Genomic DNA, 26,570 nt, shown 5'->3' on the forward strand with positions numbered 1-26,570 from the left:
ATGCTCTGATTAATATGCATTGTGTAGCAGAAGACAGACTTTCAAAAGAGAATTAAGGGACTTCCCTGATGGCCTAGTGGCTAAGACTCTGAACTCCCATTGCAGAGCACCTGAATTTGATCCCTGGTTGGGGAACAAGATCCCAGATGCTGCAACTAAGACCCAGAACAGCCAAATAAATATTTTTTAAAACTTTAAAAAAACTAAAAATCAAATATTCAAAAATGATCTATTGATTTATGAAGTGTCTCTGTTATTAGTAACTTCGATTCTGAAATTCCTATTTGTGTGTGTTCTGTCACTTTAGTCGTGCCTGACTCTTTGCGACCCCATAGTCTGTAGCCCACCAGGCTCCTCTGTCCATAGGATTATCCAGGCAGGAATACTGGAGTGAGTTGCCATGTCCTCCTCCAGGGAATCTTTCCAATCCAGGGATCGAACAACATGTCTTCTGCATCTCCTGCATTGCAGGCTGATTCTTTACCCACTGAGACACCTGGGAAATATTCTTCCTGTTATACTGCTTTATTTCCTGTCTTTAGCATGTGAAAATGAGAGTATTGAAATGCTCAGTATAATTGAATGTTGTCACTCCCTGATTTCACGATTTTCATGTGACTTTCCTCAGCTGATTTCTTTCTTTCTTTCTTTTTTTAGGAAAAAATCCTATTACACTGACCGGAGGAGCAAATCAATGGGCAGGTTGGTGGGTGATATGTAATTTGTTTACAACCAATTTGTCATTCGGGAAAAAAAAAGTAAAAATGCATTTGATTATCTGTAACAGCAGTTGTAAATTTTAGAAAGGGGAACTTTATTATTTATTCAAGAGATTTCCAAAGTGATTATGCCAAATTTAATAATGCTTAAAATCATGATCTATTTTTTTTCTGTTTACCATTGCCATTCCTACAATCTTCCCTTTATATAATATTATAGAACAAGGATTTTAATTGCTAGTTAGTGTTTTAGGAGATTTTAATTTTAAAAACAGTTATAAAACCAGGATTGATAGGTAAATGATGACCCACTAAAGTAATAGACATAGTAGAGGCGTTCTGGATCGTTTAATCCAAGCCTCTTATTGATAAGATGGTAAAAGAAAGATTAGCATCCGGAGTGATGAAGTGGTTTCCCAAGGTCATACAGTATCTTTTGTATCACGTACCTACTTTTATTCCACTAGCTGAAGCTGACTCTCTTTCAGTCCTGGTATTGAAAGCGAACTTCTTTTTAAATGCTTTATCTCAAAGCAACATCTCCTTACGTATTGTGGTAACAGTAGCTATGGCAAAGGAATTAATTAAAACATAACCCTGAGACACAAGAAACCCTCCCACCTGAATTGCCTTGGCCCCTTTTCACCAGAGGAAATGAGCTTTCATTTAATGAACTCTACAAACAAAAGGCTTATGATATTTGACTGTTCTGCTCCTTGCAAAGAAATCAATTAACCAAAGCAGAATGTGAATGTCATGTAGTAGGCTCTAGTGAATGATACTGCAGGATGTTGCAAATCAGAATGACACAAAAACTAGAAAAATACGGTGTAAATATCTGACCATTTAAAGAAAGAATTTAGTAAATCTAGTTCTTTTACCAAAGAAATGTCTAAACATAATTTGGAATTTTAAAATAGGAAATTTTTGTATTCAAGAGAATAAGAGTATACTCCTTTAAACACTAAATCTAAGTGTGGTTGGAATAGGTGACAAGAAAAGTAAATTGTGGGGGGAAAACTTGAAATTTGAATGAATGTTAAAAGGAATTAGTACTTAAATGGCTTTTAATAAAATTAATGACGTTTCTTAGCCAGTCAGATTTTTCTGTTTGTCAGGTTGACATATTCAGAGTTACTGTGAGCTTTCACGATTTCCCTTGTGTTCATTTGTTCCTGGTCTATACAGCAAATTTCCAAAGTTATTTTTGCATAACAAGGTCAAATTCAATGGGATATTATATAATTATACAACTGCAAGTTTTTCTCTACACATGCCTGATTAATACTGGATTGTGTTGAAAAAACATGTTTGGGTTTACTTCTGGGTGCTATATAGAATTAGTGGGATTTTTGACACTATGGAAGTGGCGGGTTTTCTGTTATACAGGTGTATTCCTTTCAGAGACACAGAAGGATAAAACCCTGTATATTAAATTGGCAACAAATATCTATATAATGCCATCATAATTTAGTTTTAGAATAAACTTGTGTTTAGAATTCCTGATAAATGTGTATTCTGAATTCTGTTTCTTTAACATTTTTAATAGTGGAAAAATGCTTTTCTATTTTGGTCAAACAGAAGTAAACTAGAACAATGAACACTATATTATGTGTCATAATATATTTTATTTTCTTTTGTTTATTATATTTTCTTTCATTTTATGAAATGAAAATAAGATTATCAGTTATTCCAAATGATTGTTAATTTATCTTAAGTAGTACTCTAGTTTACTGACCTACAATTTACATATTACAAATAGTTTTCTTTGTTCTTGAGTTAGTGGATGCATATGAGGAGGGTAACAAATAAATAGGAAAAGAAAAATTTATAAAGTACATGATATTAAACTAAAAAAAATGATTGCCTTGGTATTTGCTTGAGTTTACACTTTCAATTAAGGAAATGACTGATTTTGATTTTTCTTAAAACTTGACCTTTGGAAAAGTAAAGTAAAATGTGTGTGTGTGTATGTGCAGGGGTCATCATTGTTATAGAATTATAAAACCCAATTTGTAGACATTTGGAAAGAGGGAAGCAAAAGTCAGATGTGTGCACTTGGATGACACTTGTGCTTTCCCTTTTCTGATATGGGAGAAGTGTTTTGTGCATGGGTAATTTGGCCAATAAGCATTAGGGGATAAATAGGCAATTATCCAGGCACTGAAGATCATTGTTTCTCCAGGCAGATCCATAGGAAATATATATAAAAATACAGTTCAAGCATTGCTGCTATCTATAATTAGTTAACAAAGCACTTTAATACTCAGTTATCAAAGCAGTTTCAAAACAACCCTTTAGGGAGGCAGAACAAAGCATAACCAGTTTTGCAGATCAAGGAAAATAAATGATTTCATTATCACCGCTTTTCACCAACGCCGCGTCTCAGGCCCTAGCTTTTATAGCTGGTGGGCTCTGACCAAGTTCTTCTGACCCTTTAATCCAGATTTCTTTTCAAGTTCCCTTGAATTCTCTGCTTTCCACTGATTTTAGCAAAGAAACTTAAAGCTCTGTTAGAAGTCATCTTCACATTTTGCCATAAAATCTTGATTTTGCAAAATGGCTAATGTGATAAAGGTTTGGTTCAGTTCAGTTCAGTTCAGTTGCTCAGTTGTGTGTGACTCTTTGCAACACCATGGACTGCAGAACGCCAGGCTTCCCTGTCCATCACCAACTCTCAGAGTTTACTCAAACTCATCTCCACTGAGTCAATGATGCCATTCAACCATCTCATCCTCCATTGTTCCCTTCTCTGCCCACCTTCAATCTTTCCCACCCATCAGGGTCTTTTCAAATGAGTCAGTTCATTACATCAGGTGGCCAAAGTATTGGAATTTCAGCTTCAACATCAGTTCATTGGAAACTGAACACTCAGGACTGATCTCCTTTAGGATGGACTGGTTGGATCTCCTTGCAGTCCAAGGGACTCTCAGGAGTCTTCTCCAACACCACAGTTCAAAAGCATCAATTCTTCAGTGCTCAGCTTTCTATACAGTCCAACTCTCACATCCATACATGACTACTGGAAAAAGCAAAATTTTGACTAAATGTACCTTTGTTGGCAAAGTAATGCCTCTGCTTTTTAATATGCTGTCTAGGTTGGTCATAACTTTTCTTCCAAGGAGCAAGCGTCTTTTATTTTCCTGGCTGCAGTCACCATCTGCAGTGATTTTGGAGCCCCCCAAAATAAAGTCTCTCAGTGTTTCCACTGTTTCCCCATCTATTTGCCATGAAGTGATGGGACCAGATGCCATGATCTTAGTTTTCTGAATGTTGAGTTTTAAGCCAAATTTTTCACTCTCCTCTTTGACTTTCATTAAGAGGCTTTTTAGTTCTTCGCTTTCTGCCATAAGGATGGTTTCATCTGAGTTATCTGAGGTTACTGATATTTCTCGTGGCAGTCTTGATTCCAGCTTGTGCTTCATCAAGCCTGGCATTTCGCATGATGTACTCCGCATATAAGTTAAATAAGCAAGGTGACAATATACAGCCTTGACATACTCCTTTCCCTATTTGGAACCAGTATGTTGTTCCATGTCCAGTTCTAACTGTTGCTTCTTGACCTGCGTACAGATTCCTCAGGAGGCAGATCGGCTGGTTTAGTATTCCCATCTCTTTAAGAATTTTCCACAGTTTGTTGTGATCCACACAGTCAAAGGCTTTGGTGTAGTCAATAAAGCAGAAGTGGATGTTTTTCTGGAACTCTCTTGCTTTTTCAATAATCCAGTGGATGCTGGCAATTTGATCTCTGGTTCCTCTGCCTTTTCTAAATCCAGTTTGAATATCTGCAAGTTCATGGTTCATGTACCACTGAAGCCTGGCTTGGAGAATTTTGAGCATTATTTGTTAGTGGGTGTGTGAGATGAGTGCAATTGTGTGGTAGTTTGAACATTTTTTGGCATTGTTTTTCTTTGGGATTAGAATGAAAACTGACCTTTTCCAGTCCTATGGCCACTGCTGAGTTTTCCAAATTTGCTGGCATATTGAGTGCAGCACTATCACAGCATCATCTTTTAGGATTTGATATAGCTCAACTGGAATTCTATCACCTTCACTAGCTTTGTTCATAGTGATACTTCCTAAAGCCCACTTGACTTCACTTTTTAGGATATCTGGCTCTAGGTGAGTGATCACACCATGATGATTATCTGGTTTGGTAGGGTGTCACTAATACATTTGATTGCATTGATGGCCTGGGGGTTGTTGTGGTGGTTGTAGAAGTAGTAGTGATATTCCTTTTCCTTATTAATCTCATAAATTTTATTGAGCCTTCACTTTGCACTGTAGGGTCAGGCTTTACCTATTTAGTTATCAAGATATCCCTTCATTTAAAGGATCAGAAAACTGAATGAGAATCAAAGAAATTAAGTAATAAGCTAGATCTTCTCATCCTGTGATTCAGATCCAATCATGACTGCATTGGACATGTCCTGACACATGGACATCACCAGATGGTCAACACCAAAATCAGACTGGTTATATTCTTTGCAGCCAAAGATGGAGAAGCTCTATACAGTCAGCAAAAACAAGACCAGGAGCTGACTGTGGCTCAGATCATGAACTTCTTATTGCTAATTCAGACTTAAATTGAAGAAAGTGGGGAAAACCACTAGATTATTCAGGTATGACGTAAATCACATCCTTATGATTATACAGTGGGAGTGAGAAATAGATTTAAGGGACTAGATCTGATAGAGTGACTGATGAACTATGGACGGAGGTTCATGACATTGTACAGGAGACAGGGATCAAGATCATCGCCAAGAAAAAAAATGCAGAAGGGCAAAATGGCTGTGTGAGGAGGCCTTACAAATAGCTGTGAAAAGAAGGGAAGTGAAAAGCAAAGGAGAAAAGGAAAGATATTTGAATGCAGAGTTCCAAAGAATAGCAAGGAGAGATAAGAAAGCTTTCCTCAGCTATCAATGCAAAGAAATAGAGGAAAACAATAGAATAGGAAAGACTAAAGATCTCTTCAAGAAAATTAGAGGTACCAAGAGAACATTTCATGCAAAGATGGGCTCAATAAATGACAGAAGTGGAATGGACCTAACAGAAGCAGAAGATATTAAGAAGAGGTGGCAAAAATGCACGGAAGAACTATAGAAAAAAGAACTTCATCACCCAAATAATCACGATGGTATGATCACTCACTTAGAGCCAGACATCCTAGAATGTGAAGTCAAGTGGGCCTTAGGAAGTATCACCATGAACAAAGCTAGGGGAGGTGATGGAATTCCAGGAGAGCTATTTCAAATCCTAAAAGATGATGCTATGATAGTGCTGCACTCAATAATATGCCAGCAAATTTGGAAAACTCAGCAGTGGCCACAGGACTGGAAAAGGTCAGTTTTCATTCTAATGCCAAAGAAAGGCAATGCCAAAGAATGCTCCAAACTACCGCACAATTGCACTCATCTCACACACTAGTAAAGTAATGCTCAAAATTCTCCAAGCCAGGCTTCAACAATATGTAAACTGTGAACTTCCAGATGTTCATACTGGTTTTAGAAAAGGCAGAGGAACCAGAGATCAAATTTCCAGCATTCACTAGATTATTGAAAAAGCAAGAAAGTTCCAGAAAAACATCTATTTCTGCTTTACTGACTATGCCAAATCCTTTGACTGTGTGGATCACAATAAACTGTGGAAAATTCTGAAAGAGATGGGAATACCAGACCACCTGACCTGCCTCTTGAGAAACCTGTATGCAGGTCAGGAGGCAATAGTTAGAACTGGACATGGAACAACAGACTGGTTCCAAATAGGAAAAGGAGTATGTCAAGGTTGTATACTGTCACCCTGCTTATTTAATGCAGAATACATCATGAGAAATGCTGGGCTGGAGGAAGCACCAGCTGGAATCAAGATTGCCATGAGAAATATGAATAACCTCAGACATGCAGATGACACCACCCTTATGGCAGAAAGTGAAGAAGAACTAAAGAGTCTCTTGATGAAAGTGAAAGAGGAGAGTGAAAAAGTTGGCTTAAAGCTCAACATTCAGAAAACTAAGATCATGGCATTTGGTCCCATCACTTCATGGCAAATAGATGGGGAAACAGTGGAAACAGAAACTTGATTTTGGGGGCTCTAAAATCACTGCAGATGGTGATTGCAGCCTTGAAATTAAAAGACGCTTACTCCTTAGAAGGAAAGTTATGACCAACCTAGGCAGCATATTAAAAAGCAGAGGCATTACTTTGCCAACAAAGGTCCGTCTAGTCAAGGCTATGATTTTTCCAGTGGTCGTGTATGGATGTGAGAGTTGGACTATAAAGAAGGCTGAGCACAGAAGAATTAATGCTTTTGAACTGTGGTGTTGGAGAAGACTCTTGAGAGTCCCTTGGACTGCAAGGAGATCCAACCAGTCTATCCTAAAGGAGATCAGTCCCGGGTGTTCATTGGAAGGATTGATGTTGAAGCTGAAACTCCAATACTTTGGCCACCTGATGTGAAGAACTGACTCATTTTAAAAGACCCTGATGCAAGGAAAGATTGAGGGCAGGAGGAGAAGGGCACAACAGAGAATGAGATGGTTGGATGACATCACCGACTCAATGGACATGGGTTTGGGTAGACTCCGGGAGTTGGTGATGGACAGGGAGGCCTGGCGTGCTGCAGTTCATGGGGTCACAAAGAGTCAGACACGACTGAGCGACTGACCTGAACTGAACTGATCTGACTGCATTTCATTATTGACCATCATTTTTTTCCTTCATAGAAAGTGTGTGAAAGGCCTAAGCTGATAATATGATTTATTTTTCTTTAAAAGGTCAATGATGATCTAAAATTCACTTTATTTCATTTGTCCAATTTTGTCAGAAATAATAGGCCCTTGATCCTGTAGCTTATCAGCATTTTCTAATTGTCATCAGATGCCTCTTTTATTTGATCCTCCTAGCCACCTAATGAAGTAGGACAGATGGAATTACTTCCTGTTTTTACAGATGAGGGACCTAAAGCTCAAAGACTGGAAATGTTTGGCTCAGTTTCCATGACTGGCAAATTCATCCTCCAGCTTCTATACCATTGTTTTCTTCACTAGGCTGAATTTCAAAAGTTAGAATAATTGCTTTATAACACACTCAGTGTTTTTACATGTCTGCACAAGTGGCTAGAATGCAGTGATATTTTGTGATTTCAGAGACTTTCTTTGTAATAAGAAGAAACAAAAAAGACTCTTCAGATAATGTTAATGTGTTATTTTAGGCTAGAAAGAAACACTCTGGTCCCTGCAAAACCAAAAAAGATTTGGCATCTAAATGATAACCTTATTTGGCAAAGAAAAGGTCCAAACTCTTTACATGCTAAACTTTAACATCAAGAGTTGACGGTTGTTTCAAATTATACATGGTATTTTTACCATAATAGACTTTAGTGAAATAATTTCTAAGATACAATCATTGCCTGCAGATTGTTACACTAAATTTTTTAAAGTTCAAGCAGAGTTGGCCAAACAAATATTAAGAGACATTGTACTTCTCTAGGAAAATATTCTTTCCTGCCACTTTGACTTATTATTACAGAAGAAGCCAAAAATTGCCAAAGATAGACTTCATAGTGTGTAAATATGGCACATTTTTATAAGTATAACATATAGCTGAGTCTATGGATAGCAGGATGAGCACCACAGAAGCTAGTTAGAAATGCAGGGTCTCAGAACTCAAACCTGTTGAATTAGCATCTGCATTTTAACAAGATATTCAGGTGATTTAACTGTCCATTAAAGTCCTGAAAGTACCACAAAGGCTCCTTGGCTCAACTTTACTTGTTGTTAATAATCAAGTTTAAAGTAAAACACCAACTCACAACTGTCTAACAATGGCAGTACGATTACTTTTATGGGTAAGGAAACCAAGGCAAGAAGTTAAATAACTTGTCTCCACAGCTACCATAATGCAGAGCTGCCTTTGAACCCAATTTTTCTTGATTCCAAAACCCTTTCTGGTCCCATAGAACCTTGGCTCCTAAAACTGAGTGTGTTGGGTATATTGGAGCCTTTTCTTTCTTTTCAGTCTCCACATTTGTGGAGCCACATTGCTGTACATTTTCTAAAGTGATCTGTAGCCACACAAATATAGATATATATACATGTATACACACAACTTTAATAAATAATCTCACTGGTTTTATTTATGCTTTTTCCTACCCCATCTTTATACATGATGAGTTTCTAATATTTTCCCACAAGACTTTTCTTATGAGGATAACCTAGTTGCCCTGAAAGAATTTAAATGCAAGATTTGGTTTGTTTTGGAATTTATTTCCTTTGTGTGAGCACAGAAATAATATATGTGTGTGGGTATGAGTGTGGATGTATGTATGTCTTTGGGAAACTCTTTTTCAGAATGGTAGTGAAAGGTAGACATTCATGACTCTGGAATGCAACCTAACTCAGTTAAAAAATGTGACCTTGTTCCAGGGTGCAAAAATATTTTAGGAGAATCAAAAAATGGATGTCCCAAAACCCAATGGTTCTCGACAAGTCAGCTTTCCCAGACCTGGAGGATTCAGACTGCTATACTGGCCCTTTCAGCCGTGCACGGATTCACCAGTGAGTTCCCATATCTTTTCTCCCAGCATCTCTTGAAATCACCCTTTTGCTCTTTACATAATTGGCTCTCACATTTATTTCATGCAACTCTTTCTGTATTGGGAGAGTAGGACATGAAGGGAAAGGGAGAAACACTGCTTATCGCTAATGTACTGAAAACAAAATAAGCTAACTCCTCACTCAGAAAGTGCAGTATGGGGGAATGACATCAATAGTTAATGTGTTCTATTTGGAACCACATTGCTTGAGGTAGTACAAAATTTATGGGAGGCAAAAGACAATCTCTTCTTGTTTCATGCTCAACAAGAAATATGAGGATATCTAGGCTTCCTTATAAACTGAAAGATATTAAAATGAATATTTGATAATGCCCTGTATTATTTATAACTGTAGCCAAATGATTTTCTTTTAAGAGGAGGGTTTCTCTTCTGATTTACTATACTTTCCATGCATTCATTTTAAGGGGAAAATGCATGAATGACTACCCAGGACCTTATAACTGTTGCTAGATTCTGTGATCTGCTTTGAATATTAAAACCAATCCTCTTAATCTTCCCAGCTTCATAATTAACAATAAGGACACCTTCTTCAGCAACGCTACTCGAAGCAGAATAGTCTATCACATGCTGCAGCACACCAAATATGAAAATGGAATATCAAAAGTGGGTAAGAACACCAATTCAAAACACAATATGGTATTTACTTTTACTAATTACACTCAGAAGCATTTTTTGACTACTGAAGCTTTGCCTTCTTGCATTAGATATGAGGATATAATGCAGTGAACAAATTCTCAACCTTCTATTTTTCAGCCTTTAATGAAAGAAAACAAAATAAAGCTTTTTTAAGGGCATATGGCAACATGTGTGAAATGTGAAATGTGCAAAAACTTTGGAACATAGACATTATTTCTTGAAATTTATTCCAAAGAAAAAAATCTGACTCTTGAATAATGATATATGTAGATATTTGTCCACTGTGGCTTTGTAAACAGAAAATAGAGTAGAATCATATTGGAGATACTTTGCCCACTAGGTTATATCACATAATGTATCCATTAAAAATGATGTGATTTTATTCACTCAATTCAAATGTATTCAGCATCTATTATACTCTACATATTATAAAAAGTATATGACATAGACCCTTTACTGATGGAGATTGAGAATTAGTACTAGTTCTCCATTTGTTGACTTTGAAAGATATCTGAAAGCAATTATTAAATTGAAAAAATTATTACAAACTATAAGTCTATTATAATTCCATTTCCTAAACACAGATGAAAAGAAAAATCTAGACATATATGAAATAGTTTAGAGATTATCTCTGAAAGGTGAGATTATACCTAACTTTAGCTTTCTAAATATCTGTGGTGTTTGGATGTTTAGCACTGTGCTACAGCATGTCTGATGCAACAGAAAATTGAGAAAGTCTCACCAGGGAAAATTAAGTAAAATTGCAAAGTTTACACAGAGCAAAGCAGAAAATAGCAGGTAACAGATGAGCTGGCCATTTGTTAGGGTGAAAAAGATGGCTGAAGAAATAGAGTGTTAGTCACATTCTAAAACTTTTTAAAGAGTTGATAGCTAATGGAAACTTGTACCAATATCTACTAATTTGCATTCAAATAGAATGCCACATTAGTAAAATGAACTATGTTTCACGTCATCCAAAGAGGAATGGTCAGACTTTGGTTCTCTTTTGATTAATAATTAATTTATTATAAAGCAGTAAAAATAATTAATTTAAGCACTAAATCCTTATTAACAATTTGACACTTAATCAGAAGTTTTCTAAATTAGAAATATAGAGAAATCCAGAATATAAACTACAAATGTGTCTAAATGATAGCACTATGTGCTTATGTAGTCTTTAAAGATAAAATTGACATTTAAATGACTCATGTGCTTTGTCAAACATGCAATAAACACAGAAGGGTATAAAAATAAAATTTAAAAATTGGCACTGTTACAAAATAGTGCTAAATTTACATACATACATATATATCTCATAATTAGAATCATCCAATGTTTACAATTTTCTGTCCTTTTCAAAATTACCATTAGGTATATTTTCTCAAGCCCTTAGTATGCCTGAAAACATTATTGTAAATAGCTATAAATACTCTGTTATAAGCATTCATCAAGCTGCAGTCATTTATCAAGCACTAATATAATTGTTTGAACCATAATAATGAAGCAATTCCCCAATTTTGGATATATAATTATTTTTAATTCTTTACTAATGTAAATGATATTGCAATAAAAATTTCTCTTCGGAAAAATTCTCTTCAGTTTTATCAATATCTAGTCTTCCCAGAACGATATGAGAGAGTCCATTTCACTACACTCTCATTGGGTCAAAAGAGATTTTAAATAGAGATGCATGAGACAAGTGCTCGGGCCTGGTGCACTGGGAAGACCCAGAGGAATCGGGTGGAGAGGGAGGTGGGAGGGGGGATTGGGATGGGGAATACGTGTAAATCTATGGCTGATTCATATCAATGTATGACAAAAAAACCAAAAAAAAAAAGTTTAAATTAAAAAAAAATAAATAAATAGAGTCACATATTGCTATTTATTCTCTTTGGATCAGCATTAAAGAATTAAACATTTCTTGATACACAATCTCCCTTTGAGATATTTTTGGGAGTGGGGCATTCCTCTGCTTCCTTGACCAAATTTTGTTTTGAGGAAAAACAAGTTGTTCCAGGTTCATCTGCCTTCAAATAAGTTGATATTAAAATGCCCACATTTCATGATATGGCAAAGTGCCATCCGTTAGCACCTCGCAGAGCTCCATTTATTATTGTTATAAGGACACAGTTAGACTGAGAGTCAGTCTCTTTCACAGTATCACTGTCCTTGTAGGTGGTACAGCTATGGAAGTAATTTGGGATATTTTGTTTTAAAATTAATTTATTGATCCAAGTATTATGTACGTTGCTTCAGAGGGAATTCTTCAATTAACCTAACTCAGGTACTATTCTATTTTTCTCTTTCCAGGTATCTGTAAACTTATAAACAATGGCTCATATATAGCAGCTTTCCCCCCACATGAGGTAATTTTAAAGAACAATTTCCATTAAAAAAAGTTTTCTCCTGTTCAATGCTCGATCTCATTTTTTTTTTTTCAGTTAAGTCTAGCTGCCTTATTCCAGGAGGGTTCAATTAAGTGAGTGGCCCTGGACCTTTCTGAGACCCCCATAAACTGTGCCTCTGAAGTTTGCCTTGTACCAGGAATCCCAGCCTCGGAGCGAACTCGTGAATGTGGCTCAGCCACTCTGACCAGACTGCTCCAGCGTAGAGCTCCAGGCTTGACGCAGCTTGGAATTCACACAGCTGTGAAACAGAGCAGATTCTGGCCTGTGCCTACTGCCTTGGAATACCTGAAAGCCCAAGGCAAACCCCAACCCCAACCCTACACCCCATCATTTACTTGATTTTCTGCCAGATTATTACCTCTTTCAGTTTTCAGTAGATCATGTTGTGGTAGACTCTGCCTGCATAAATGAATCAGTTTTAAACTCCCTCCCCCAATACACACACATACGTGCGCGTGCACACAAACACACACACACACTATTTTCTTTTTTAAGGCAGTTTTGCATTTTAAAATAAGAGCAAAGTATTTATGGGTTTAATGTGTGTGCTTTCAAAGCCCAGCAGTCTTCTGTTTTTAAAGGCTGAGGACTCAGAACCTAATCATATACCGGAGGGAATTCACAGTGTAGTGTAACTCATAAAAGGTAAGATGTATTGAGCACTTCCTGTTTGGTACTGAGCTGTTATTTATACAGACTATCTCATTTAACTCTTGCAAACAACCCTTTGAGATGGGCAATAATGTTGACTCTATTTTATAGATAGATCATTGAGTTTGAGAAAGGTTAAGTATCAATGACACAGTTTTGAACCTAAGAATCCAGACTTCAATGCTTCTATTCATTACGGTATACCTACTGATATTAGGAATAGAAATAACAATAGCAGATAATGTGTTAGAGTGTTTCATACAACAGGTCCTGTGCATGAATATTCCCATTCATCTGACAGTAACCCTGGAGAGGAGATATCATTATTTTGCCCTTGCAGAGAGACAGAAACATGGCTCAGAAATTAAACACCGTGTCCGATACGACCTAGTCAGTGAGTGACAAAGTGTTTGGAGTGTGAGTCCCCACAAGAGCTTCTATAGCACATAGTTTATTTTATTATTTTAAATACTTAGTCTACCTAACTAGTCTGTGTTCTGACAGTTTTTTTTGACAGTTTCTTATGTGAAACTTGGAACCTATTAGGGATAGGTTGGAGAAGGAAATGGCAACCCACTCCAGTATTCTTGCCTAGAGAATCCCGTGGACAGAGGAGCCTGGTGGGCTGCTGTCCATGGGGTCTCACAGAGTTGGACACAACTGAAGTGACTTAGCATGCATGCATGCATTGGAGAAGGAAATGGCAACCCACTCTGGAGAAGGAAATGGCAACCCACTCCAGTATTCTTGCCTGGAGAAACCCAGGGACAGAGGAACCTGGTGGGCTGCCGTCTATGAGGTCGCAGAGTCGGACACGACTGAAGCGATTTAGCAGCAGCAGCAGCAGCAGAAATAGGTTGTAAATAATAGTCATTTTCCCATTTATTCTTGTAACTTTGTAGAAAAACTAAAATATTGTACACATATGCAAAATTACGGGTACACATATACAAAATGACAGAAAACAATATTGATGAAATACAGGAAATGAAAATAAAGCGGCAAGTCAATAAAATGGACTCAGGAATTTCCTATTGATTTTGAAGGCTACTACTTGAAGAAAGAAAGACAAAGCTTATTTAGAGGAACATTGGAGTCAATGGACTCTGTAACTTGAATAAGGTCACTCACACTTTCAGACCTCCTTTTTCCTTCATGCAAGAGTGTTATTAATATCAGTCTCATACTTTTTACTGTAGTTTATTTTTTGCTTACAAAAAAGACAATAGCAAGAGGGGAGAAAGAGACATTTACAGGGAAATTTGGTATGACAATGAAGGAAGGGAAGGAAAGGAGTATATATATGAGAAAGACTGCCTAAAATATAGGTAGAGTTGATCATCTTTCCTCCCATCTCCTTAGCTTCCAATCTTTAAGCACCTTGGGTTCCCTTAGGAAAGAAAACTCTGAGACTGCACACTAACTGTATATCTACTTTTACCTGATTAATTTTTTTCATTAGAAGTGAAAGTGAAAAGTGAAAGTAGTTCAGTCGTGTCTGACTCTTTGTGACCCCATGGATTATACAGTGCAGGGAATTCTCTAGGCCAGAACACTGGAGTGAGTGGCCGTTTCCTTCTCCAGGGGAATCTTCCTAACCCAGGGATCGAACCCAGGTCTCCAGCATTGCAGGCAGATTCTTTACCAACTGAGCTATCAGGGAAACCCAGAAGTGAGAAAAACAGAAGCAAAATCCATATGAACCTCTCATTTCAGCCTTGAGGCACCTGTAGACCATGAATCAGGTGCCATTTTTTCTTCATAGGATCTCACATCCCTGCTTGTCTGGAAGGAGATGTTAGTTTGCACTGTTCAACGGCCACATTATAGCAAACACCTATAAAATTAACTAACAGTGATTTTATACTTCTTATGTGCCTGACATTTTATAGCTGTACGCCAAGTGGGTCCTCACAAAACCTCTTCTATATTGGTATATCATCTATATTTATTCTTATCCCCATCATCTAAGTGAGATAACTGAAACATAACTTTACTTGCTTTAAATTTTCATCAAACATGTCATAAAAGTAGAATCACACATCAAAGTGAGCAGAGGAACTTTGTTAAGTTCTGTGTCTAAGTTTTGATTCAGAAAATAAAATTATTATATCTATTGTCCTTTTTTACTATAGAAACAGAGCAGTTCAGCCTTCAGGGAACACTTTCCTCTAAAAGACAGATATATCCTATGTTTCTGAAATTGCGTATGACAGATTTTTGAGAGGCAATATAAAGAATTTTAAAACACAATTACATTTTTGGAATATCTTATCTGAAGTAAATTTTAAATATTCTAGAATTTAAAAACATGGCTAAAACTGGTGACTTAGATCTCTTATACTTTAAACAGTTTTAATTAAAATACAGTTGATTTACCATATTATATTAATTTCACGTGTACAGTGTAATGCTTCTTTTAGATGGGGGCACTTATTCGATGTACATTTACTCTTTTCGTTAGCTTCTATTAATTAAGTAAATATTTTCTGGGACTGGGTAACTTATCAAAGCAGAATAAGACTCAATTTCTGAACTCAAAATTATAGCAATTTCTCTCAATGATAATGAAGACATTGTGTTTATTAAAAGACCTTAGGTTTCAAACAAACCTAAAGTCTAAGTTAAGTAAAAGGGATTTCATTGGTTTAAAAAAGGAGTTGAAGAAAAATTTTAAAGAACTATCAGAATATTTTCAATAAAAGATAGATATATAAATGCATTTACTGCATCACTCCAGTGATGGGCTTATGTTTACAATCCTGAAGCTTCCAATAAGTTTTTAAATCATTCTATAAGGAGAAAAAAGCAAAAGCAATTCCTAATAATTCACATTTCACTAAAAGAATGTGTATCAACTCATTTTATTTGTTTCAGGGAGCCTACAAGAGTAACCAACCCATCAAAACCCACGGACCTCAGAATAACAGACATCTATTATATGAGCGCTGGGCACGCTGGGGAATGTGGTACAAGCATCAGCCCCTGGATTTAATCAGGTAGGTCTTGGGGATAGATCAATAATGGAATACATATTATGCTGTTTTCTCAGCATTGTCTTAGATTTGGAATTGTTTTCTTTACCCACCAAATCATCTGTATCAGTCAGGGTTGAACAAGAAAAAAAAAAAAAAAGCCACTACGCATCTTTTTTTTTTTAAATTTTATTTTCCATTTATTTTTATTAGTTGGAGGCTAATTACTTTACAGTATTGTAGTGGTTTTTGTCATACATTGACATGAATCAGCCATGGATTTACATGTATTCCCCAGCCCGATCCCCCCTCCCACCTCCCTCTCCACCCGATTTAGGGAATTAGTTTCTCAAGGGATGGGAAAACTAAGAGCTCAAACAGGAATGTGAGGCATGTTAAACCAAAAATTAACAACAGCAGACAATTGCTAACAACCCTTAATGCTGGAGGGAAAATGGGATGAAGTGTGCTTCAGAGCTTAATACCTGAGCCCTTCGGTAGGAGCTTGCTATTGATGATTAGGACTGTCTGCAGAGATGTGAAGTGTTGAGAGTCAAGCCACAGAGAATTATATGTGGCTCAGCAGTGAAGAATCTGCCTGCCAATGCAGGAGACGCTGGAGACACGGTACCCTCCCTAGGCTGGGAAGATCCCCTGGAGGAGGGCCTGGCAACCCACTCCAGTATTCTTGCAGGAAAATCCTATGGACAGAGGAACCCGATGGTCTGTAGTCCACCAACTCATAAAGGGTCAGACACGACTGAGCACACACACAATTCACAACAAATTATGGCTGCTCTGGGGGCAGCCCTGAGGATGGCCAGGAGAGGAGAAAAGATACAGGCTCCTCCCATCCTTCCACCTTTGAGACTTTCAGTACCTCCTAGTGTGACTTAGCAGCAATTTACAAGGGAATCTGTATGATCTACTTCCCAGTGAAAGAAGGAAAGGCAGAAAATAGATCTGATAACAAATAGAAAGGTGGCCAGCATAGCATCTCTGCATATATTTATCTTTCACTGAAGATTTAATGAGTGTCTATTTTATTCCAGGAGGCATAGCCTAGTGAGTAACTACTCACAATTTGAATTAGTCTTGAAATAGTATTATATTCACGATTTATTTTATTTTGATGGAGGATGATTTGTTCTTATTTTTAAAAATCAGGAAATGTATATTAAAGAGACTTACATACCCAGCTAACTAGAAATATTTATAGGATAAAAATGTTTAAATGGCATTCATATTATAAGATTATATGTGTTGATGAGATGTTCATGAATTATAAATATAAAGAATAACTCAAAACTGTATCAGTCATTGTCCTAATAGGAAATGGATAGAATGGACAGAATAAAGGGAGTGTTTGAAGATAATTTAATAAAATAATTTAATATACAGAAGTGTAAATAGGATCAAGAGAGCGTGAGATGATGATGAAGCGTTTGTGTACTGGTGTGCATGTGCGCTCCGTGGCTCAATCGTGTCTGACTCTGCGACTCCATGGAATGTAGCCCGCCAGGTTCCTCTGTCAATGGGATTATCCTGGCAAGAATACTGGAGTAGGTTGTGATTTCCATCTCCAAGGAGATCTTCCTGACCCAGGGATTGAACCTGTGTTTCCTGTGTCTTCTTGCACTGAGGCATATTCTTTACCACTGAGCCACCAGAGAAGCCCAGGTGAAAAGTGAGGGAGTACCAATTCATTTTCTTTTTTTATAAACAACCATTTCTAAGCATGCGTTTGTGTTTTGTTTTCATTTTAAGAATGAACTCTAACATTTTAGTAGCTAAAGCCTTCTCAGCCTATTTTTCCAAGGAAAATATTGAAATCTGGGGAAAAAAATACATTTAAATAAATGGTCTGCTACAAAACCTGCTTAAGATAGCTGTGTGACTTTTTTCCTAATGTCTCTCAATAGACACTGGAAGGATTTAAGTGTAAAAACTAAATGAAATAATTCACTCTAAAAGAGTTAAATTTAACATTTGTTTTTATGATAGAAGTTATTCCAACAGCAGAATCCTATCGTCAAATGAAACATAACATAGAGTGCGCTATGCTAAATTGCTTCCGTCATGTCCGACTCTTTGTTATCCCATGGACTTTAGCCTGCCAGCTTCCTCTGTCCGTGGGATTCCCCAGGCAAAAACACTGGAGGGGGTTTCCATTCCCTTCTCCAGGGAATCTTCCCAACCCAGGGATCAAACCTGCATCTCTTAGGTCTCCCGCACTGGCAGGTGGGTTAACGCCACACGGGTAGCCCCATAATACAGGATACCAGTATATACAACATAAAAAGAGAGTGACTCCAGTTCAGGTGTGATGGGGTGACACCGGTAGCAGCCCCCTGTTCCTCCTTGCCCTGTTGTGGTTTTAAAAAAATTGCATAGCTCTCCTAAGAGATTGTGACTACCCATGTTCTAGGGTAAGGATATTTTCATTAGCCTTCTTTGCTTGAAGCTAGTTTCTTCTCGTGAAACAGATCTGAAATTTGCTATAACTTAGGTAATTGTGCTCTTGTCAAATAACATCGTTGCTCCTCTTAACCTTCAATAACGTGTAATTAAAAATCTTGGTAATACTCTGTGTATGTAAGGGTTTCTATCTGTGCAGTCCTCTATAATCATCATCATAAAAATGTTAGTAATATGTGCCAGAACTGTACTCCACCCCGCACAACACTTGTTTGAAGGAACAAGTAGCTTTGTTAGAATACCTGCTAATATTATAAGCTTCATTTCAGAGCAGAACACTTCCATTATAAAAGAAATAAATAGACTTTTGATCTATGTCTCCTACGAGAAATCAATGAAAAAAGCAAAAAATTAGATAAATGATGCTCAGTAGAGGATGATTTCATGTCTACACTAGATAGAATACACACACATTTTAGTTGGCACAATACAGAGAATGGAGTAGAAAGAGAGTGATTTTCGAGAGGGAAGTCTTACTGAGGAGGAAAAAAAATAACAAGAGAATTTTCTTTCCTATAAGAATTTTTGCCCAGAGAGGTATTCCTGAATGAACTATAAAACATTAATCTCTAAAACTAGTACTGGGACAAAACTGTGTTAAGTAATCATTTTTAGAAGATGGAGAGCAAACACCAGTGCAGAATTCAAGAAATTGTCGTTTCTTACTGGCACCTTGTAAATTGTGATGGTTCATGTTGGCAGTGACATGGTGAAGAGCAACTGAGAAGTTGTTGGAACCATCTTGTTCATCTGCTGTGTCCATATGAAATGTTAATCAAGTGAAGGGAAATAAACTACATTCATTCCCTTTGTTTCATTCAACAAAATACTTCCTGTGGTGGGTGCTAGTGAAACAAGATACAGGTCCATTTTCAAGTAGCTTGTAGTCGTATGGGGAGGGTGAGGAATGGGGGAGTGACAGGTAATTGTCATGAAGTTTTATGAGTTTAGGATACTGAAACGTGGGTGAAGGGAGTGTGGGAGCAAGACCAGGGTCATCTAACCCAGGTTTGAAGTGAAGTCAGGGCAGGCTTCCTGGAAGAAGTGATATAAAGGACAGGATAAGTATAAGCCAGACAGGAGAAGAGGGTGAAATGTAATCTTCCAAAGTGAGGAAACAGCCTTAACCAAGAAGAGTCATGTGCTGCAGGAACGGCAGAGTTGAACTTTGTTGAGGAAGATGTGTGACAAAATTGCGCAGATTGTGTCTGGCATGAGGGAATCTGGCCAAGAGTGCAGACGGAGGCTGAATTCAAGTCTGCTTTTAGCAACTACCCAGAGGGAGACACTCTTCTAATTTATGCCAAAGCACTATGGTTTAGCACAGCTCTGTGTGGGGGAAACAAAAAGGATTCCACTAAGAGGATGAAGAAAAGCAAGAACTGGCTTATGAAAAGCTTTATGAGCCATGTTAAGAAGTTTGACACAGAAATAAATAGATTTTGCAAAATTGCTCCTATAAAGGCAACATTCAAAACAAACTATTACCATCACTGGATTTATTAAGCAAGACTAATACAATATCCCAGATGGAGCTGAGGAGGAACTGAGCCGGAACCTCAACTGTCTATCTGAAAGTCATATTAGGTGCAGCATTAGTATCTGTAGTATTCCTTAGGTTGCCATAAGCTAAGAATTTGCTTTCTCATACAGGCTGTACTTTGGTGAGAAGATTGGATTATACTTTGCTTGGCTGGGGTGGTATACTGGAATGCTGATTCCTGCAGCCATTGTTGGTTTGTGTGTTTTCTTCTATGGAATATTAACAATGAATGCAAGTCAAGTAAGGTAAGCTATTAACAGACTTACTAAAAAGCTTGACTTTCTGATTGGATCAAAGCTTTACAATAATGCTGATTAAAAAATAAATGATGGTACTGTAATTTGTTTGTTTTTATTTTTGCAGGGGAGAGGCACCATAAAAATGCCATTCCTATTTTTTATATGCAGATTATCTTGGATAAGTTCTAAGACTGTTTCTCTTTATGCCAAATTTCTCTTTCTAGTATATAACTAATAATAATTCAACAAGGCAATAGACCATTCAATGTAATTTAAATTTGCATATAGTCTTTGGTAGTCTGAAATGCTCTCTCAATATAGTAATTCAAATAATTGTAGTAGATACAATTCTTTAAACACTTAAGATATACAAAGACCTTCCAAACACACTGTTTCATTTTATACAACTTTCACTACCACCCTTGGAGATGAGTTTTCCTTTCAGCATTTGAGAGAATCTTACATAGCTCAAGATATCTGAACAAAATGTTGTTGTTTAGTTGCTTAGCCATATCCAACTCTTTTGTGATCCCATGGACTGTAGCCCACCAGGCTCCTCTCTCCATGGGATTTCTCAGGCAAGAATATTGGAGTGGGTTGCCATTTCCTGCTTCAGGGTCTCTTCCTTACCCAGGGATCGAACCTGAGTCTCCCAGTCTCCTGTATTGCAGGTGAATTTGTACCACATAAAATCCTGTCCTAAGTGGTCTCCTGTCATGAGAACATAAAATCACTTTCTACTTTTTATTCTTTATGGGAATAGAATTTATAAAAGATTTTAGCATCAACTTAAAGTATCAAAATGGTAGTAAATAAGATTTTGAGAAATAACAAATGTTTATCAGAATGATGGTTTTTCCGTTAAAGTTTAAATGGCTCAGCATTTGGATATAGAAACAATATAAAATTATTCAGGCTTCCCAGGTGGTGCAATGGTAAAGAGTCTCCCTGCCAATGCAGGAGATGCAAGAGATGTGGGTTCAATTCCTGGATCAGGAAGATCCCAAGGAAATGGCAACCCGTTCCAGTATTCTTGCCTGGAAAATTCTACGGACAGAGGAGACTGGCAGGATACAGTCCAGAGGGTCACAAAGAGTCAGACACAATTGAGTACACAGCACACACAATGATATTATTCAGCAGAAGTAAGAGTCATCTTGGCATTAAAAAATCCTGTTAACAGCATGTTCTATTTACTGTTCCAAAGGGATTTCATCAAGTTCAACCTTGTATGATACAATCCAAAATATGATAAAGCATTTTTCCTCTCCTTAAAAGCTCAGTGATTTTTTCTCTTTTGGTTCATCTTTTAATCATGACCGTGCTACTGGGTAGCAATCATGACAGTTAATGGGACCATAAAATTGACTTCCTTGAATTTTCTTTGTATATTTGTGTACATGCACACATACACACATGTACACACTGCATTACATATAATGCAGATATATTTGTGTAACAATTTTGCCTAAAAATAAAATATTTTCATTGTTCCAGAGTTGAATCCATAACCAAATTCCTTGATTTGGTATCTCAGAATCCCCTTGTTCTTCAGGAAGACCAAATGGTAATTAGCATGAAAACAAACACCTAATGTTCAAAAGCATTTCTTCTAGTAACAGTTTTATTTCAGAGCTTTGCAAACTCACCACCAGTCTAGAAGGCAGCATCCTCCTGGATAAACATGCACCCACTGAAAACATTCGTCCCCCTTTGGGCATTTCTATGCTATTTTTGCATTTATTGCCTTTACTTTCAGTGTCAAACCCTATAAATCACTGCCAAACTGATTTCAAGGAACTTACCCCCTAAGTTTTCTATTAGTTGTTTTACAACTTCAGCTCTTAAGTTAAATCTTTAATCTATTTTGGGTTAGTTTCTGTATATGATAGAAGATAGAGCTGTAGTTTCATTCTTTTGCGTCTGGATCCTTCTTTTCCAACACCATTTGTTGAAGATACTGTCCTTTCCTCATTGAGTATACTTGACTTTTTGTCAAAAATTGGCCACATACACATGGGTTTATTTATGGTTTCTCTATTGTGTTCCATTGATCCATGTATCTGCCTTTATGCCAGTAATGTACTGTTATGATTATCATGCCTTTATAATATTGTTATCAAAGGTGTGATGCCTCCAGCTTTGTTCTTCCTCAAGATTGCTTTGACTGTTCGGGATTTTTGTGATTTCATAAAAATGTTAGGATAGGTTTTTCTGTTTTTGCAAAATTACCATTGAATTTCTGATAGAGATTGCATTTAATCTGTAGATCTCTTCAGGTAGTAAGGACATTAAACAGTGTGAAATTTTCTAATCCAGGAGTACAGAATATCTTTCCATTTATTTGTATCTTCTTTAATTTCCTTTGCCAATGTCTTATAATTTTCAGTGTATAGACATTTTGCCTCCTTGGTTAAATTTATTCCTAAATGTTTTATTCTTTTTGATATAATTGTAAGTGGGATTTTTTTTTTAAATTTCTCTTATTGATAGTTTTTTGTTAGTATATATAAACACAATTGATATTTGTGTACTGATTTTATATCCTGCAAATTTATTGAATTCATGTTTTAGTTATAGTTTTTTGATAGAATGGGCTTCTCTGATGGCTTAGCTGGTAAAGAATCCGCCTGCAATGCAGGAGACCTGCATTTGATCCCTGCGTTGGGAAGATCCCCTGGAGAAGGAAATGGCAACCCAATCCAGTATTCTGGCCTGGAGAATTCCATGGACAGTATAGTCCATGGAGTCACAAAGAGTCAGACATGACTGAGGGACTATCACTTCTTTTCACTTAGGGTTTTGGAGAAATGGTCTTTTAAAATGAATTGACAAGAGCAGAAAATGATTTTTAGGCAGTTAGCTACTGTTCAAATTGATCCAGTTTTCCCACGTGGTGTAGACTTCCTCCTCCACACTTTCGAAGCTGAAAATGAACAAAAGACAATGAAAGGAATAGATTTTCTGTTCCTATTGATTCATGTGCCAGTGAAGAAAATTAGGCTCCTTTTGTATGAGACAAGTATTCTTTAACCTTTAGCACAAGGAGTGTTTTAAAAGACTCGTGAACTCTTTTCTTCTGTGCTTTATGGTATTATATTACTGCTACTTCTGTCACACTATAATTAAGACCCTGTCAGACTTGCTATTCTAAATCAAGGTAAGCATCACTGAATATCTTGACTTTCAAAATTTCATGGGACTGAATTTTTCCATTCAAGTTGTCAGACGTGGTTAGGTTGTAGGTGTTATCATGGCGTGTGGGTGGAAGACATAGGACTTTTGAGTTGCTTTGTTTCAGTTTTATTTTAGTAAGATCTTTCTTGTTTATTGCAAAGTAACAAAATGTTGAAGAGCTAAAGATCAGGTTGTATTTATTATGTTCCTACCAGTTGTGTTTATGTAAATTAAAGTCACATCTCTGCAGTTAATTGCTTGTGTGAAAATCATGTTACAGATTATTTCTTGTATATGCATGTACAATCATATATTTACATGTATATTGGTCTTACACAATCAAAGGTGATCAGATTTGTGTCAGGTAGAGCACATATTATAGGAATATGAAAATGAACAGGCAGCAACACATGGTCCCTTCTTCTCAGGCTTTGGGTTTCAGGTCCAAGGCAGAGCAGAAACAACTTTCTTGCCTCTTTGGCATTAGAACTCACCAAGAAATAGCAGTACTGGCCAGCTTTTCAAAAGCTGTTGGGTCTTAAAGGACCTCTCAAATCCTCTCCTGACAACCTCCTTAGCAATAAGGGCTTCATCGGTTTATCAAGTGCCTATGATGTGCCAGGCACATTATCAGTATTCCTGAAGTAGTATCCCACTTGGCTATTATCTCCAACTGCTACTGCTGCTGCTGCTGCTGCTAAGTCACTTCAGTCGTGTCTGACTCTGTGTGACCCCATAGACTGCAGCCCACCAGGCTCCCCCGTCCCTGGGATTCTCCAGGCAAGAACACTGGAGTGGGTTATTATCTCCAACTAGAGATGAAGAATTGATCCTCAGAGTGGTAGATGACTTAGGGGGAAATAGCTAGCAAGTTAAACCTGTATCTAATTTTTAAAAATTGCAATAAAAACACTTAAGCGGGGCTTCCCTGGTGGCTCTGGTGAAGAATCTGCCTGCCTGTGCAGGAGACAGGGGTTCAATTCCTGGTCCAGGAGGATCTCACATGCAGTGGAGCAACTCAGCCCATGCATCACAGCTATTGAACCTATGCTCAGATCCCAAGAGCCACAACTACTGATCCCACGTGCCACAACCACTGAAGCCCACACGCCCTAGAGCCCATGCCCTGCATAAGAGAAATCACTGCAATGAGAAGCCTGCACACCGCAACTAAAGTAGTCCCTGCTCATTACACCTAGAGAAAAGCCCATGCAGCAAAGAAGACCCAGCACAGCCAAAAATAAACAAACAAATAAATAAATAAATATATTTTTAAAAGAATGCTCAGGTGCACAGGCTTCCCTGGCGGCTCAGACAGTAAAGAGTCTGCTTGCAATGCAGGAGATGTGGGTTTGATTTCTGGATCGGGAAGATCCCCTGGAGAAGGAAATGGCAACCCACTCCAGTATTCTTGCCTGGAGAATCCCGTGGACAGAGGATCCTGGTGGGCTACGATCCATGGGGTCGCAAAGAGTTGGACACAACTGAGCGACTCACACACACACAAGGGCACGCTGCAGTATTGTTAACTGTGGGCACGATGTTGGACAGCACATCTCTGGAGTTTACCCATCCCCATAGCTGGCACTTTATACCCGTTGAACAGCTGTTTTCCATTTCTGCTCCATAACTCCCTGGCAACCACAATTCTACTCTGTGCCTATGAGTGTGTTTTTTAAAATACCTAGTATAAGTGAAACTGCACAGTGTTCATTATTCTGTGACTAGTTTATTTCACCTAACATAATGTCCTTCAAGTTCATCCATGTTGTTGCATATGGTAGACTATCCTTCTTTTTTTAAGGCTAATATTCTGTTATCGGTCTATTCCACCTTTTTATCCATTCATCCGTGGATGGATATTTGGGTTATTTCCATATCTTGGCTGATGTGAATAACAGTGAAGTGAACCACAAGGTGCAGATATCTCTTTGAGACCTTGATTTCAGTTCTTTTAGATATATACCCAGAAGTGGGATTGCTGAATTAAATGGAAGTTCTATTTTTAATTTTTTGAGGAGCCTTCATATTGTTTTTCATAGTGGCAGCACCAGTTTACAGTCCCACCAATATTCAAGTGTTCTAAATTTTCTACATCCTTGCCAACATGTGTTGTCTTTGCTTTATTTTGTTTGTTATGTTTGATAATAACAATCCTAACAGGTGTGGCTTAACATCTTATCATTTACTTATTCCTTTGCAGTTATATCTTATTCTAAAATCCATGTTTTACTCATGTTTCCAAACTTCCTTCCTTTAAACCAACTTTCATATTATCAGATTTCCCCAAAATGGGCATCACCACACATCTTATCCTGTACTTTGCATGTTAACAGAATCACAGGAAGCATCAAGACCCTGGAGCAGGTCCAGGCATTCACCCCCAAATGGACAAATTGCTCCCGCCTCCATTATGAATGGAGGTGGTAATTCTGATGAATTGGTGATAGTTATTATCTCCTTTGAATTAGCCCTTGATGTGTATTTCTAGCAGACAGAAGACAAAAGAAAGCCACATTTCAAGCGGTGGTTTGTATCATGTTGTGCTTAGTCGCTCAGTTGTGTCTGACGCTTTGTGACCCCGTGGACGATAGCCCGCCAGGCTCCTCTGTCCATGGGAATTCTCCAGGCAAGAATACTGGAGTGGATTGCCATGCCCTCCTCCAGGGGATCTTCCCAATCCAAGAATCGAACCCATGTCTCCCACATTGCAGGTGGATTCTTTAACATCTGAGTCCCCAGGGAAGCCCAAGAATACTGGAGTGGGTAGCCTATCTCTTCTCCAGGGGATCTTCTGGCCCAGGAATCTAACTGGGGTCTCCTGCATTGCAGGTGGATTCTTTACCTGCTGAGCTACCAGAGAAGCCAGGTGTATATTATGAAGAAACTAAGAAACACTTTGGGCACTCTCTCTCCATCTAGTGGTTAAGTCAAAGAACGCTGTAATCATCTCAAATTCCATGTTTTAGGCTAAAAAATGTTGCAAAACTTGTTTAGTGTTTTTTGTGTTATCTGTCCAGTGGAACTTTGAGCAGCTTACAGAAAATGAGTTTGATAATTCTGGACATAAAAATAAGGCTCAGTCTGATGACTAGGATCCTAGACTGGATTCTTTGATACATCTGTGCTTT

At 37.6% G+C, this 26,570-nt stretch overlaps 1 protein-coding gene across 3 annotated transcripts in view; it reads left to right on the forward strand.

The window, feature by feature from the left end:
* Nucleotides 1–26,570, forward strand: part of ANO3 (anoctamin 3) — a 428,911-nt gene that overhangs the window by 312,817 nt on the left and 89,524 nt on the right. For all 3 annotated transcript variants that reach the window (XM_043482413.1, XM_043482414.1, XM_043482415.1), the window contains 6 exons: nucleotides 658–702; nucleotides 9,142–9,273; nucleotides 9,833–9,939; nucleotides 12,279–12,334; nucleotides 15,905–16,026; nucleotides 20,134–20,268. In XM_043482413.1, coding sequence (XP_043338348.1) covers nucleotides 658–702; nucleotides 9,142–9,273; nucleotides 9,833–9,939; nucleotides 12,279–12,334; nucleotides 15,905–16,026; nucleotides 20,134–20,268 — 597 coding nt within the window. The remainder of the gene's footprint in view (nucleotides 1–657; nucleotides 703–9,141; nucleotides 9,274–9,832; nucleotides 9,940–12,278; nucleotides 12,335–15,904; nucleotides 16,027–20,133; nucleotides 20,269–26,570) is intronic.

This window comes from Cervus canadensis, chromosome 11 (genome assembly GCF_019320065.1).
Source record: "Cervus canadensis isolate Bull #8, Minnesota chromosome 11, ASM1932006v1, whole genome shotgun sequence".
NCBI classification, from domain to species: Eukaryota; Metazoa; Chordata; class Mammalia; order Artiodactyla; family Cervidae; genus Cervus; species Cervus canadensis.